The sequence below is a fragment of the Phodopus roborovskii genome, unplaced genomic scaffold, assembly GCF_943737965.1.
Source record: "Phodopus roborovskii unplaced genomic scaffold, PHOROB, whole genome shotgun sequence".
NCBI lineage: Eukaryota > Metazoa > Chordata > Mammalia > Rodentia > Cricetidae > Phodopus > Phodopus roborovskii.
Genome location: NW_026126585.1, coordinates 15,326,064 through 15,341,623, shown reverse-complemented (window position 1 = coordinate 15,341,623; position 15,560 = coordinate 15,326,064). Strand labels below are relative to the sequence as shown.

Here is a 15,560-nt window from a genome sequence, read left to right as displayed (position 1 = left end):
CAGTCTCATTTAGTAGCACAGACTGGTCTCAAATTCTGCTGCCTTAGCCTTCAAGTGGCGGAATTACAGGGGAGTGCCACTAGTCCTAGCCAAAAGCTTGACAGGCTTTAAAAAATAATGTGGCTGAAGTTGACCTTGACCTTCTGTCTTGTTGTTTTGTTTTTAGATTTATGTGTAGGTATGCGTATGTCATATGTGTAAGTCTGTGTATGCATGTGAATACAGGTGCTTTTTGAGGTCAGAGGTGAGGAATCCCGTTGCAGCTGGTCTTACAGGTGGTCGTCAGCCAGTCACCAGTGTGACTGTCACCAATGCGGTGCGGGTTCTGGGGATCAAGCTTGGCTTCTTTCTAAAAAGCAGCAATGCTCGTAACTGCTGAACTATCTCTCCAGCCCAAAGCTCGACTATTCTTGAAGCCAAGACAAGGTAAAGTTAATTATGACTAAAACATCAGACACACAGTGATCCTGTTTCACCACAGTAGTCTCAAACCACTAGATCTCTAATGCCTTTCCCCTGCACCCCAGAATCTGATGTTGAAATGTTAAATCCCATACAGGAAGGATCTGAAAGAAAATGGAATGTGGTTGAAAGGCTGATTTTATTTCCCCTCAGTCTGAGCTCATGGTGTTTTTCTACATCAAATTGAAAAAAACTCTCAAAAACTTGATGAGAACTAATTTTATAATGTTATTATTACTAGTTTTAAAGATGGGATATTATACTATGTAACCTAAGCTGTCCATGCATGTTTAATCTTCCCGCCTCAGCCAGCCAGGTTCTAGAACTGTAGGCATACGCACCACAAGTGTCTCTGAGATTTACTTTACTTGTATTTCTGATATTTACTTATTTATTTAGTATGTGTGAGAGCAAGAGTGTGCCGGGTGTGTGTGTGTGTGTGTGTGTGTGTGTGTGTGTGTGTGTGTGTATCACAGGACAAGCCTGTATGAGCCAGTTCTCCCAACACGGGGGACGCAGGGACTGAACTCAGGTTTTCTGGCTGGGTGTCAAATACCTTAATGCACTGAGCCACCTTGCTGGCCCTGAGAATTATTTTCAAACCCAGATGCTAGGGCTAGGATGGACTTCAGTAGCACTGTGCTTGCCTAGCCTGTGCAAGGCCCTGAGTTCAGTCCTCAGCACCACAAACACAAACACACACACAGGTGCTAATTTTTAATCCTTCCCATAAACTCATGCCACAGTTGGGGGGGAGATGAGGTGATCGCTGTCACATAGGAGGCTCTGACTGGGCTACATGGGCAACAGTAAGTCAGAGACGACATCCGAGAGCAATGGAAATGCACATGGGTCCCAGGCAGACTTTCCCAAGTCCCAGTGGGCCTCCTTTTTGGACAGCTGTCAAGAAGCAGTTCGAATGTTCTTAACAGGGTTTTTATGTTTGGTGGGCAACCAACAGCAAGAGGTGGAAAGACTAGGAAAGACTAGGGAAACAGAGCTAGCAGCATGTCCAGCCAGAGGAGGACTTGGCTTGGAGATTGATGTAGTTTCCTTGGGTGGACAAAGACATTATATCTTCTCTGGAATTGTTCATCATCTTTTCAACGAGGACTCTTAAAAAAATAAAAGAAAGAAAATAGGAAAAGTAAGCCCGAGAAGGTAGATTGAGAAAAAGCAGCCAGGCAGTGGTGGCGTAGCCTGGCATTGGTGATGCACACCTTTAATCCCAGCACTCGGGAGGCAGAGGCAGGCAGATCTCTGTGAGTTCGAGACCAGCCTGGTGTACAAGAGCTAGTTCCAGGACAGCCTCCAAAGCAATATAGAAAAACCCTGTCTCGAAAAACCAAAAAGAAAAAAAAAAAAAAAAGCAGATGCAGCCTGCATTGTCTTGTCACCAGGTAGCACTCCAGGACACCGGGCTTAAGCACTCCCCTGTCCTCAATTATCTTAGGGATGCCGGCATTCCAGTGGCTTAATCTGTACTTGTTTGTTCACAAATCCAGTGTGCCTGTCCCTAGAACTCTAAGAGCTACTCACCTCATGGCCTCATTAATATTTCTATTCTCCTTGACTGATGTTTCTGTCCAACCTGTGAAACCATTCTCTTTACTGAACCGGTCAATCTGGTCCCGACTCACTGCCCAAGGGGACAGATCACTCTAAAAAAGAAAATACGTAAGTGGCAACACCATAATCTTCACGGGTACCTGTATACTTAGAACAGTTTTCAAACAATGACTGAGACCACCAACGTCAAGAATCTTCCTTTAAAACAAGAGTTGTTGGGCATTGGTGGTGCATGCCTTTAATCCCAGCACTCGGGAGGGAGAGGCAGGAGGATCTCTTTGAGTTCAAGGCCAGCCTGGTCTACAGAGCTAGTTCCAAGACAGGCACCAAAGCAATACAGAGAAACCCTGTCTCAAAAAACCAAAACAAACAAACAAACAGAAATCAAAACAAAACAAAGAAACTCAAAAGAGTCACGCTCAGGAATGTTGCATTGCCTCAGCAGTTAGAGCACTGGCTGCTCTTCCGGAGAACCCAGGTTCAATTCCCAGCACCCACATGTCAACTCATGATGTTCTGTTACTCCAGAACCAAGGAGCCTGACACCCTCTTCTGGCCTCCCTGGAAACCAGGAACACACATGGTGTATAGACATACATGCAGGCAGAACATACTCCACACAAAATATAAGAGAGGAAAAAACAAACAAACAGAAAGTCACTTTCTCAATATCTCTTCAAAAGAAAGTGGAGGTGACTGCCAACTTGAAAGGGACAAATAGGCATGCTGACATGTTGGTGGCCAGGCATAGTGGCACTAATTTATAGCATTTGGGCAACAGAAGCAGAACTGTTTTAGGTCTGCCTTGGCTATATATACAGATTCTAGCTTAAAAAACAAAACAAAACAAAAAAGAAAAGAAAAGAAACAGTGTGTGCATTGTGCATGTTCAGAACCACAGAGCCTTTTAGATACCTTTACTCTAGCCACCGATAGATGCCAGGAGCCATTTACTTAAATTGGCCACACACCTTGTTGGCCAAGAGCAGGCAGGGCACTGGATCTCCACTGGGCAGCGTAAGCTTGCTGTCCAGATCCTGTTTCCATCTTTGGCTGTTACTGAAAGTAGTGGCATTGGTGACATCAAACATAATAACACAGGCAGACGCATCTCGATAGTATAGTCGGGTCATAGAGGTGAACCTCTCCTGCCCTGGAGAGAAGAGAACGCTGTCAAAAGGTGAGTCTGGAAGCGGTCACCCTCCCGACACCCTCTACTCTCCCTTCGCCATACAACAGGGCTCTTGTATACGGTAGAGAGGGCCCCTTACCTTTCCCTTCTGATTCTATCTCATTAAGGGATTATTAACTCAGTCTCTTCTACTGCAGATTCTGCATCCAAGCTGCAACATGCACATCCCTGTCCGTCACTTACTATCTGGCTGAGCACTTCAGATCTGTCCTGTGTCTAGTACAATAAAAGCTTTCACGACAAGGGTAGAGAAGCAGCCAATTTGAAATACTCTGAAGAACAGCACATAAAGGATTCACCATGGTCACTTTCTGGAGATCTTATTTCTCACTAAAATCAGCCGAAGATCTAGAGCTTACCCTCCTACTAGGGGGCAGTCACCCGTGGGTGCCCTGGGCAGTCTGCCACCTTAGCAGCATCTCTGTCCATACAGAGATGGCACCACATATCTTTGTATTTGGGGCAGTACACCTTCAAAATCACCTTGAAAGCTCAAACTTGCAGCTTCAGGAACAAAACAAAACAACAACAAAAAAAAAAAAAAAAGAAAAGAAAAGAAAAAAAATACCGATTTTGCCACCCCATTTCCCCACTGTGTCTACCCCATCCCAGGCAGCTTCCTGGTTAAATAATTTCTTCTCTTGTTCCCATCTCATCTCTCCCTTTTACCTGCAATATCCCACAGCTGAAGCCGCACCATCTCTGAGTCAGACCACTGGAGAACCTTCAGAGCAAAGTCCACTGAAAATATAAGCATATTATACTTTAATAAAATATGCCTTTAAAACAAATCCAGGGATGGATGGGCCAGTGAGATGGTTCTGTGGGTAAGCTAAAGGCACTTTTTACCGAGCCTCTCAACCCAAGTTCAGTCCCCATAACCTCCCTTACAAACTATCCTCTGACTTCGACATGCATGTCATGATGCATACATACATACATACATACATACATACACGCATACATGATGCATACATACACAGACACAATTGTTTTTTTTAATAAAAGCAGGGATAAGCTCAGATTAAATTCACAATGACAACCCCTGGATCTTGAAACTCCAATTAGGTTTAAGCCTTCAATAGAGGGAGTTGAGTCCACATGGTATGTAAGTGTAGGACACATAATTCATAGCCATTCAGTGGGAATGATTATGGAAATAATTCCTATTCGCATGTTAAATGGTTTTGGGGAGTTTTTGGGGGGTTCTCAAAGAAAAGATGATGGGGAGATGAAGGAAATGAAGCTAAAGTGGGCTCAGTTTTGTGTCTTCCGCATCCAACATCACTGCTGATGAGAAAAGACAACAGGAGACTCTATATCCCCTAAGACTGGTGATTATGTCAGGCAGGGGCCGGGCAACTGAAAAGGTCCCAGGGAATGAAGTTTAATTGCTGCGCCGGAATTTGCCAGGGGGTCCGGAGATGCTAAAATAAAACTCCATGAACTTGAGATGAACAACTAACTATTCCAGGGCCACCTCCCAAAGTTGTGTAGTGCAAGGGAGCAGCAATCTGAGATCTTCCTGCCCGGCCCCTTCCTGAGTGTGGATTTAAAGGTACAGAAAACCATACCGTGCAGGAAAAGCTATTTGTCAAGGAGAGAGTCTTTAAAGTTTTCATTTCCAACTTAACAGTTAATGAAAAACAAACTTTCATATGAACACCGGCAGGCACATGCTTTCAAAATCTATGTTGATACGAGTTTTAAATAAAATTTCTTATTTTTATTTATTTATTTTTGGCTACTCTTTCACATCATCGCATCATTAACTACCTTCTACTTGAAGTGGTGTGCTGGGGGTAGGGTGGGGTAACAGTTCAGTTAAGTTCAAAGGCTACCCTAGGAAAGATACTAACTTTTGGTGTCTCTTTCCTCCTCCCTCCCTCCCCCAGCGTGAGAAAAGAATGAGAAGATAGGTCACTCGGAGTGTATTTCACATTCTTTCTTGAATTCCTCACATTTCCCACTAACTATCTTTATTAAAACAACCCACAGGGTTCATCAGCCCTGACCAGAATCTGTTCCCCAATCTTCCTCACATCCGGTCCTTCTGACTACCTAGCTTCTGGGCTAGCTCCTCCTTAGCTCAAGTCCGTTCTTTCCTCGATACCTGTCCCACGTTGGTGAGAAACAGGGCAATTCTCCCCAGCTTGCACATGAACCTGGCTCAGCTGCCTCTGCTGATTGGAGAAGTTGCTGGGGGGGGGGGGGACAGCACAAGGCTGCGGGAGGGTACTGCTGGCTGCTGTGAACAGCCCTACTCGGACCCCTCCACCTTCTCCATCTCCCGATCTTTGCAGGCAGTTGGCACAGGCTGGGAACCCCCAGAGACGACCCCAGTGCCGGCGGCTACAGGCTGCAAGCCCCATGCCTGCTCCCAGCCTCCCGCGGCCTCTCACCTCCCACGGTGGACTTGTAGTGCTTGCTGAAGCTGTCCTGGGAGTAACGCTGGACCAGTGACGTCTTGCCCACCGCGGCGTCCCCCACCACCAGCACCTTGAACAGGTGATCGCGGCTGCCCATGACTAGCAGTGGGGAGAGGTGTTTTTTGTTTTTTTAAATGTCGTTTTTTTCCCCCCCGAAGTTGCTTATTTTAACCCCTTGGGCTCCCGGGTTTTCTTCCGACTGAAGTCATGCATCCCCACCCTCGGTTAGCTGAAGCTGCTCTGACGTGAAAGCAGAAAAGGAAACTTTTGCACTCGGCCTCTGCAAGCTTCCTCCCCGAGCGGCCGCAGCTAGGGTGGGGCAGGTACGAGTTCGACCCCCTGCGGTTGGCACCTTCCAGTCAGGGACCCTCCAACCAGCTCGCCAGCGCGTAAACCTTGGTACAGAGGACCTGGGACCGTCTCCAACCTCACAAAATTGGGGGTGTGCAGAGTCGTTGTCCGGTCCCTGTCCTGCCACTGGAGGCACACTTCCCGTGTTCCTTCACCAGCGTTGTGTGCCCCGCTTCTCGAAGCACTACATTTCCCAGTGTACTTCTTGATGAAGCGACCGGGTGAGTGTGGAGACTTGCCGAGTGGACTCCTGGGAAATGTAGTTTCCTAACTGTCATCCGGAAACCTAATAAAGTTTCAAGATTTTCAAACTTTCAAGCATTCAGAAATTTATCTTAAAACGATTCTAAAATTCGGCGTGGTGGCACAGGCTTGTAATTCTTGTGTTGGGGAAATGGAGACAGGAAGATCAGAAAACCCAAGGTCATTATCTTCTGCAACATAGTATGTTCAATGATCCCTCCACCCCTTGCGATAAGGGGTTTGCAGCAACTTCAGGGACCAACTTGAACATAGAGCACGATCTCTTCTGTCTAAATCTGTCCCCCAGATGTCTTTTTAAAACACTTTTTTAAAGGTTTCTAAATAGTTTTATCACATTTTTAAAGGCCTTATGACACTAAGATAAACTCCATTAATCGTATCATTCCTCATGTTCCAAGTGGATTCCGTTTCCTGTTGTCTCAACTACACAGTCATATCTCTAACCATATAAATTTGTGTCAGGTTTTCCATAACCAACAACTGGCAAATCCAGCATTTGATCTAAGAGATCAATCCTTAGGAAGATCTTCCAAAAGTTACAAATACCAACCAACCAACCCACCAACCCACCAACCCAACCAACCAACCAACCAACCAACCAACCAACCAACCCAACCAACCAACCAACCCAACCAACCCACCCACCCACCCAACCAACCCACCCACCCACCCAACCAACCAACCAACCAACCAGCCAACCCAACCAAACAACCAACCAACCCACCCACCCACCCACCCACCCAACCAACCAACCAACCCAACCAAACAACCAACCAACCAACCAACCAACCAACCCAACCAACCCACCCACCCACCCACCCACCCAACCAACCTAACCAAACAACCAACCAGCCAACCCAACCAAACAACCAACCCACCCACCCAAACTTTAAACTAGCTATAGCAGTATCAAAGCAGAATAGAGAAGAGACAGTTCCTCATCCACACTTCCACATTTCTTACACCAGCCATGAACATCACTTGGGCACCAGGGTCATTTCCTTTTGTTGCTGCTATCGTTTCTGAGTAATCATAAAACGATTGGAAAATATTTTTAATGTTCCTTCCTGTGATTTTTCTGTCCTGTCTGACGTTTAGACAGGAGGAGTTGTGGCTGGTAGAATAAGCTCCCCTTTTTTGCTGGTTTTTTTTTTTTTTTTTTTTGCTTGTTTTTTTGTGAGAAGGTTTTCTGTAGGCTAAATTGACCTCAGCTACCTACATATGACCCTGACATTGGGATTCTTCTGTATCCATACCCAATTTTGTAATTTTGGGAATTAAATCCAGGCACAAACCCTCTCCTCAGATTTCCTACCATCCATCGTCATCAGCCTCGCCATCTCTCTCCTCCGTGTCGACTTCATATTTTGAGCATTATCAATTCATTTACCTCAGTCCCTCCTTTTAAAAAAAAGTCAATTACCACATCCTGATTCTTAGGCTCTGTCTCTGAGGCTCCAAACCAACAGAGGCCATTGCTCATTGCTCCTGCTGCTGGTTGACTAGCAGAACTGGAGGGTAGAACCCTACTGTTGAAGACATGCTTTGATTGCAGTCCATAGAGAAATCAAGCTGGAACTGGACGGAAAGCTTCTTCTGGACGCTTCTCTGCTAGGAGGGACTATGCAGGCTGCTGGAGGTGGGTGGTCATTGATGGTGAACCCTGTAGGTGTACTATACTCAACTTGCCCTCAAGCTGTGTCCAGTGGGGTAGGTGCAGTACTGGTGTGACTATTGTGGGGGCAGCCAATCACTTTCATTTTTTGTTAGTATCATTTAAAATTTTTTATTTAATGTTATGTGTGTGTGTGTTTTGTCTGCATGTATGCCTGTGTACCACGTGTGTGCTGGTGCCCATGGAAGCCAGAAGAAGACATTGGATTCCCTAGGACTGTGGTTACAGATGGTTATAAGTCTTCGTGAGGGTGCTGGGAATTGAACCTAGGTCCTCTAGAAGGGCAGCAAGTATTCTCTTTTTCTAAATTTTATTTGTTGTTACTTTATGTGCATTGCTGTTTTTTGGCTGTATATATGTCTGTGTGAGGGTGTCAGATCTTGGAGTTACAGACAGATGTGAGCTGCCATGTGGGTGCTGGGAATTAAACAGGGGTCCTCTGGAAGAGCAGCCAGTGCTCTGAACCACCAATCCATCTTTCCAGCCCAACAGCAAGTATTCTTTTTTTTTGTTTGTTTGTTTTGTTCTTTTCTAGACAGGGTTTCTCAGTGTAACAGCCCTGGACTAGCTCTGTAGACTGGGCTGGACTTGAACTCACAGAGATCCTCCTGCCTCTGCCTCCAGAGTGCTGGAATTAAAGGCGTGGACCACCACCGCCCACATAACAGCAAGTACTCTTAAAAATGCTGAGTCATCTCTCCAGCTCCCCACCCTCCCAAAAACATATTTTTTAAAATTGGATTTGAAATCAGATTCCTAATAGGGCATTCACATTTCTTACTGTTAACCTAGTCAAAAAGCCTGGGCCAGGGAATATAAGACTTAGTGGGGCCCTCCTTGGGGAGCAGAAAGTAGATGGGATGGGGGTTGGAGGGGACAGGGGAGAAGGGGAGGGTGAGGGAGCTGGGATTGACGTGTAAAAGAAGCTTGTTTCAAATTTAAATAAAAAATAGTATCATTAAAAAAAAAAAAAAAAAAAAAAAAAAAAAAGACCCTGTGGGAAGCTACTATTGTTGTTTGGCTAAATGGGTAAGTTGTGCCTGTCACACAGCCTTCTAAGTATTTATATTTATTCCCATAGATTAGGGCTGTGCAGTTTTGCTGTAAGAAGCTTTGTGTAGTAGTCAGTGATTCATTGCAGAGATCCCTAACTGGTCAAAGTGCTGAGAATAAGTGGAGTAAATGGTGATACCCATCCAAGGCTCAGGGAACATTGTGGAAGAAATGGTGGGGAGAGGTGGGTGAGGTGTGGTGTGATTGTGTCTTCTGGCTATCGTAGTCACCAACAACAGCTGTGGTCCTCTGTGCCTTCTAAGACTGGGCTCATCAACAGTCCATCATGGAGCAGGTGTGTGTGTGTGTGTGTGTGTGTGTGTGTGTGTGTGTGTGTTTGCTAAGGAATAGGCAGTTAATGGCATCAGGGGAGAGGCAATTTGTTTGCCACTGGGTCTCTCTTTATGCAGCTCTGGATGTCCTGGAATGCTCTATGTAGACCAAGCTAACTAAGCACTGAGGGAGATCTGTCTGCCTCTCCTCCTGAGTGCTGGAATTAAAATCAGGCATGCGCCACCACACCTAGCAAGAAGCGCCCCGCCCCCCAGTGGTGTAGTTTTCCCGTACACATGTTCCACCCTCTTAACCAATTTACCAAATTTATCTTTTCTGATCTTCAGTGGGAATTACCCTCCTCCCAAAAACCAGGGAGGGTCCTTTATCTTTATGTCCTCTTCTCCTTTTTTTTTTTTTTAAATTGCATCTTCTTATGTAGCCCTGGATGAATCTGGAACTCACGGAAACCCTATGCCTGGGCTTCTAAGAGCTGGTGTTACAAACCTAAACTATTTCAGAAGGCCAGAAGGCTCTTCCCATCCTCAGCATCACCCCCTCCCCATCCACCATCAGGGTATCACCCTAGTCTGTTGGATTGAACCTGGAGCCTTAATAAGCAAGCATTCTACCATGAAGCCATTCTCAGCCTCTAAAAGCCCAGCTCCAGTTTTGATTTTCTTTGGTCACTGTTTAGGTGGAAGCCACAAAAAGTCAGCCACACAGGCTATACAAGACCCGGTAACCATATTTGCCAGGTGATTCAGGAGTTGCTTTGCTCTGCTCAGATTAAATTTGGATTTACTAATGTGTCCCCCCAATAACCGGGGACTCAATACTTATCAATTACCTACCTATGTGACAGTGGCATGGATCGCATGGCAGCCATTGCTGCTTGATAAAGTCTCAGCATTTCTACTTTTCACATCACAATTCTCCAGTACCTTTGGCTTTCATTTTTAATGATTCTGTGTGTTATGGGAGTTCCCTTATGCCTTTTCCTTTGGGAAATTTTATTGGGGCTTTAAAGGTTGAAAGTCTATAAAATGGCAGCCTCCCTAAACAAAATAATTCTTTGGAAAAAATTCCCCGTGGAACCATATATCATGATAACTCTGCCTACTCCCATACAAATTAACATCAAGCTGTTAGAAAATTTAGATAAGTAACATTTGCCTAATAAGGTCTATTTGATAAATAAGGTCTATTTGATAATCAAGATGTGTAAATTCTAGAGGTCTACTTAGGTTCACAGTAATATTTGTCTACCTTTGTCTTTGCTCACTTCAAGCTTTTAGCTATTTGGATAAACCAAAGCGTACCAAAACAAACAAACAAACAAACAAAAAACCCTGTAATATTCTATAAAGGAGTGTCTGATCCTCCCAAGAAAGCTCCTTTCCCAAGGTCAGACATTTAGACAAAACTTCCCATTTTTTTCAGGGGCTGAAGAAAGTTCCTGCTTGCTAAAAAAGGAGTCATTCTTATCTCTGGCAAGAGGAACTTGTGGCCCTTCCATTAACATATGACTGTGCCTATTACTGTGTAAGGTCACTGCTAGCTTCCTTAGTCCCTGATCTCAAACCACACCACAGTTCATAGGCCTCTTTTCTCCCACTTAATCTTATGGGCAACTATAGAGTATAAAAGGTACATTCTTTTTTTATTTCTTTTTTTTTTTTTTTTTTTTGTTTTTGAGACAGGGTTTCTCTAACTGCCCTGGCTGTCCTGGAACTCTCTTTGTACCATATTAAGGCAGACCTATGAGAATTACACTTGACTTCTCAATGGAAGCAATGAAAGCCAGAAGGTCCTGGTCAGAGGTTACACAGACACTAAGGGACCATGGATGCCAGCCCAGACTACTTTACCCAGTAAAGCTTCCAGTAACCATAGATGGAGAAAACAAGATATTCCATGATAAAATCAAATTTAAACAATACCTAGCCACAAACCCAACCCTACAGAAAGTACACAGGAAATAGATGAGCTTACAGCAACAGATCCCAAAGAAGAGAATTGAACACACAATGCCATCACCAGCAACAAAAACAAAAATAACAGGAACTAGCAATCACTGGTCATTAATATCCATTAATATAAATGGTCTCAATTCACCTACAAAGGCTCAGGCAGGCTAATAAATTGGATACAAAAACAGAATCCATCCTTCTGCTCCATACAGGAAACACATATCAACCACACAGACAGATAATACCTCAGAGTAAAGGGTTGGGAAAAATTTTTCCAATCAAATGGACCTAAGAAACAAGCTGGAGTAGCTATCCTAATATCTAACAAAGTAAACTTCAAACTAAAATCAATCAAAAAAAGATATTCATCACAGGAAAAATTCATCAAGAGGAAATCTCAATTCTTCCCCAAACACAAGGGCTCCTGAATTTGTAAAAGAAACATTACTAAAGCTTAAATCACAAACCAAACACCTCACAGTAATAGTGGGAGACTTCAACACTCCACTCTCACCACTGGACAGATCTGCCAGACAGAAGCTTAACAGAAAAATAATGGAACTAACAGACATCTATAGAACATTCTACCCAAACACAAAAGAACACACTTTTTCTTCTCAGCACCTCATGGAACCTTCTCAAAAATAGACCATATACTCGGTAACAAATCAAACCTCAACAAATTAAAAAAAAAATTGGCATAAACCCCTGTACCCTATCAGATCACTGAAGCTTAAAGTTAGAATTCAACAGCAGCATTAATTTCAGAAGGCCCACAAACACATGCAAATTGAACAATGGTCAATTGAACCACCACTGGATCAAGGAAGAAATAAAGAAATAAAAGACTTCCTAAAATTTAATGAATATTGACTGCACAACATACACAAACTTATGGGACACAATGAGAGCAGTGCCCAGAGGAAAGTTCACAGCACTAAAGCCTACACAAAGAAGCTGGAGAAATCCCACACTGGTGGATTAACAGAACAGCTGAAAGTGCTAGAACAAAACGAAGCAAACTCACCCAGAAGGATAGATAGCAGAAAATAGTCAAATTGAGGGCTGAAATCAATAAAATAGAAACACAGAAAACAATGCAAAGAATCAATGAGACAAAGAGTTGCTTCTTTGAGAAATTCAACAGAATATGCAAACATTTATCCAAACTAGGCAAAAGACAGAGAATATTCAAATTAACAAAATCAGAAATGAAAAGGGGGACATAATAACAGATGCTGAAGAAATCCAGAGAACCATCAGGTCATACTTCAAAAGCCTGTACTCCACAAAACTGGAAAACTTCAAGGAGATGGACAATTTTGTAGATAAGTACCACATACCAAAATTAAATCAAGAACAGATAAACAACTTAAATATACCTATAACCCCTAATGAAATAGAAACAGTTATCAATAGTCTCTCTATCAAAAAAGCCCAGGTCCAGATGGATTCAGTGCAGAATTCTACCTGATGTTCAAAGATCTAATACTAATATTCCTCAAATTATTCCACACAATAGAAATGGAGGAACATTGTCAAACTCTTTATGAGGCTAGAGTTACCCTGATACGCAAACCACACAAAGACACTACTAAGAAAGAGAATTTGCATAGATGCAAAAATACTCAATAAAATACTGGCAAACTGAATTCAAGAACACATCAGAAAAATCATCCACCATGACCAGGTAGGATTCTTTCTAGAGATGTAGGGATGGCTGAACATACGAAAATCCATCAATGTGATCCACCATATAAACAAACTGAAAGAAAAAAAAACACACACACACATGATCATCTCACTAGATGCTGAAAAGGCCTTTGACAAAATTCAACACCCCTTCATGATAAAGGTCTTGGAGAGAATAGGGATGCAAGGAACATACCTAAACATAATAAAGGCAATGTACAGTAACCCAACAGCCAACATCAAACTAAATGGAGAGAAACTCAAAGCAATTCCACTGAAATTAGGAACAAGACAAGGCTGTCTGCTCTCTCCACATCTATTCAACATAGTACTAGAAGTTCTAGCTATAGCAATAAGACAACAAAAGGAAATGAAAGGATACAAATTGGAAAAGAAGTCAAACTCTCATTATTTGCTGATGATATGATAGTTTACATAAGTGACCCCAAAAATTCTACCAGAGAACTCCTACAACTGATAAACACCTTCAGTAATGTAGCAAGATACATGATTAACAAAAAAAAAAAAAAAAAAAAAAAAAAAATTCAGTAGCCCTCCTACATACAGAAAACAAACAGGCTGAGAAGGAAATCAGAGAAATATTACCCACGAATAACATAAAATATCTTGGGCTCTTGGGGTAGCTCTAACTTAACAAGTGAAAAACCTGTATGACAAGAACTTCAAGTCTTTAAAGAAAGATAATTAAAGAAGATATCAGAAAATGGAAAGATCGCCCATGCTCTTGGATAGGTAGGATCAACATAGTAAAAATGACAATCCTACCAAAAGTAATCTACAGATTCAATGCAATTCCTATCAAAATCCTCACAGATCTTGAAAGAACAATACTCAACTTCATATGAAAAAAAAAAAAACCCAGGGTAGCCAAAATAATCCTGTACAATAAAGGATCATCTGGGGGCATCATCATCCCTGACTTCAAGTTCTACTCTAGAGGTATAGTAAGGAAAACAGCTTGGTATTGGCATAAAAACACACAGGTGAACCAATGATACTGAATCAAAGACTCTGATATCAACCCAAGCACCTATGAAGACTAATTTTTGACAAAGAAGCTAAAAATATAAAATGAAAAAAAAAACCATATTCAACAAATGGTGCTGGTATGACTGGCTGTCAACATGTAAAAGAATGCAAATAGATCCATACCTATCACCATGCACAAAACTCAAGTCCAAATGGACCAGAGACCTCAATATAAATCCATTCACACTGAACCTCATGGAAGAGAAAGTAGAAAATACATTTGAAAATACAGGCACAGGAAACCACTTCCTAAATAAAACACCAGTAGTATAGACACCGAGAACAACAATTAATAAGTGGGACCTCCTGAAACTGAGAAGCTTCTGTAAAGCAAAGAACATAGTCAACAAGATAAAACAGAATGGGGAAAGATCTTCACCAACCCCACCTCTGACAGAGGGTAGATCTCCAAAATATACAAAGAACTCAAGAAACTAGAAATCAAACTACCAAATAATCCAATTAAACAATGGGGTTCAGATCTAAACAGAGAATTCTCAACAGAACAATTTCAAATTGCGGAAAGACACTTAAGGAAATGCTCAACATCCTTAGTCATCAGGGAAATGCAAATCAAAACCACTCTGAGATTTCATCTTACACCTATCAGAATGGCTAAGATCAAAAGTACTAACGACAGCTTATGCTTAAGAGGATGTAGAGAAAGGTGAACATTTCTCCATTGCTGGTGGGAGTGCAAACTTGTACAGCAGATGTGGAAATCAGTATGGTGATGTCTCAGAAAATTAGGGATCAACCTACCTCAAGACCCTGCAATACCACTGTTGGGCATATACCCAAAGGAGGCACATTCACACCACAAGGACATTTGATCAACTATGTTCACAGCAACATTATTTGTAATAGCCAGATCTTGGAAATAACCTAGATGCCCCTCAACTGAAAGATGGATAAAGAAAATATGGTATATTTACACAATGGACTACTACTGAGCAGTAAGAAACAATGACATCCTAAAATTCACAGGCAAATGGACATAACTAGAAAAAACCATCCTGACTGAAGTAACTCAAAACCAGAAAGACAAATATAGTATGCATTCACTCATAAGTGGATACCAGAAATAAAGCAAAAGATATCCAGCCTACAATCCATAACCCCAGAGAAGATTAAGCCCTCTTCCAGAAACAGATGGAAGCAGATGCAGAAATCCACAACTAACCAATGGGCCAAGCTCCTGGAGTACAATCTAAGTGAGGGAGGAGCAAAAATATGAACAAAGGAGTCAAGACCATGATGGGGAAACCCACAGAATCAGCTGACCCGAGCTAGTGAGAGATCACTGGTACTCAGGTCTGACAAATGGTGAACCTGCATAAGACCGAGGCCAGCCTGGTCTTCAGAGTGAGTTCCAGGATAGCCAGAGCTGTTATACAGAGAAACCCATCTCAAAAACAACAACAACAACAACAAACAAAAAACAACAACAGCAACAAACAAACAAGCAAACAAAACCAGAAAAAAGTTGGGCAGTGGTGGCACACGGCTTTAATCCCAACACTCAGGAGGCAGAGGCAGGCAGATCTTTGAGTATGAGGCCAGTCTGATCTACAGAG

General features: G+C 42.7%; 1 protein-coding gene across 1 annotated transcript; it reads right to left on the bottom strand.

Moving 5' to 3' along the window:
• Nucleotides 1-1,164: 1,164 nt before the first annotated feature.
• Nucleotides 1,165-6,094, bottom strand: Rab29 (RAB29, member RAS oncogene family). Its single transcript, XM_051204073.1, has 5 exons — nt 5,626-6,094; nt 3,893-3,964; nt 3,003-3,184; nt 2,002-2,123; nt 1,165-1,577 (listed from the first exon to the last, which is right to left on the bottom strand). The coding sequence occupies exons 1-5, from the start codon at nt 5,747-5,749 to the stop codon at nt 1,463-1,465; spliced, it is 615 nt and encodes a 204-aa protein (XP_051060030.1). The 5' UTR covers nt 5,750-6,094; the 3' UTR covers nt 1,165-1,462.
• Between the last annotated feature and the right edge of the window lie 9,466 nt (nt 6,095-15,560).

Bases quoted from the DNA above. Each gene is read 5' to 3' on its own strand.
- Rab29 (XM_051204073.1), bottom strand. From the start codon at position 5,749: ATGGGCAGCCGCGATCACCTGTTCAAGGTGCTGGTGGTGGGGGACGCC. The intron at 3,965-5,625 runs GTGAGAGGCCGC...TTATATTTTCAG, and splicing joins CTACAAGTCCACCGTGGGAG to TGGACTTTGCTCTGAAGGTT. The intron at 3,185-3,892 runs GTAAAAGGGAGA...TCTTCTCTCCAG, and splicing joins TCAGCTGTGGGATATTGCAG to GGCAGGAGAGGTTCACCTCT.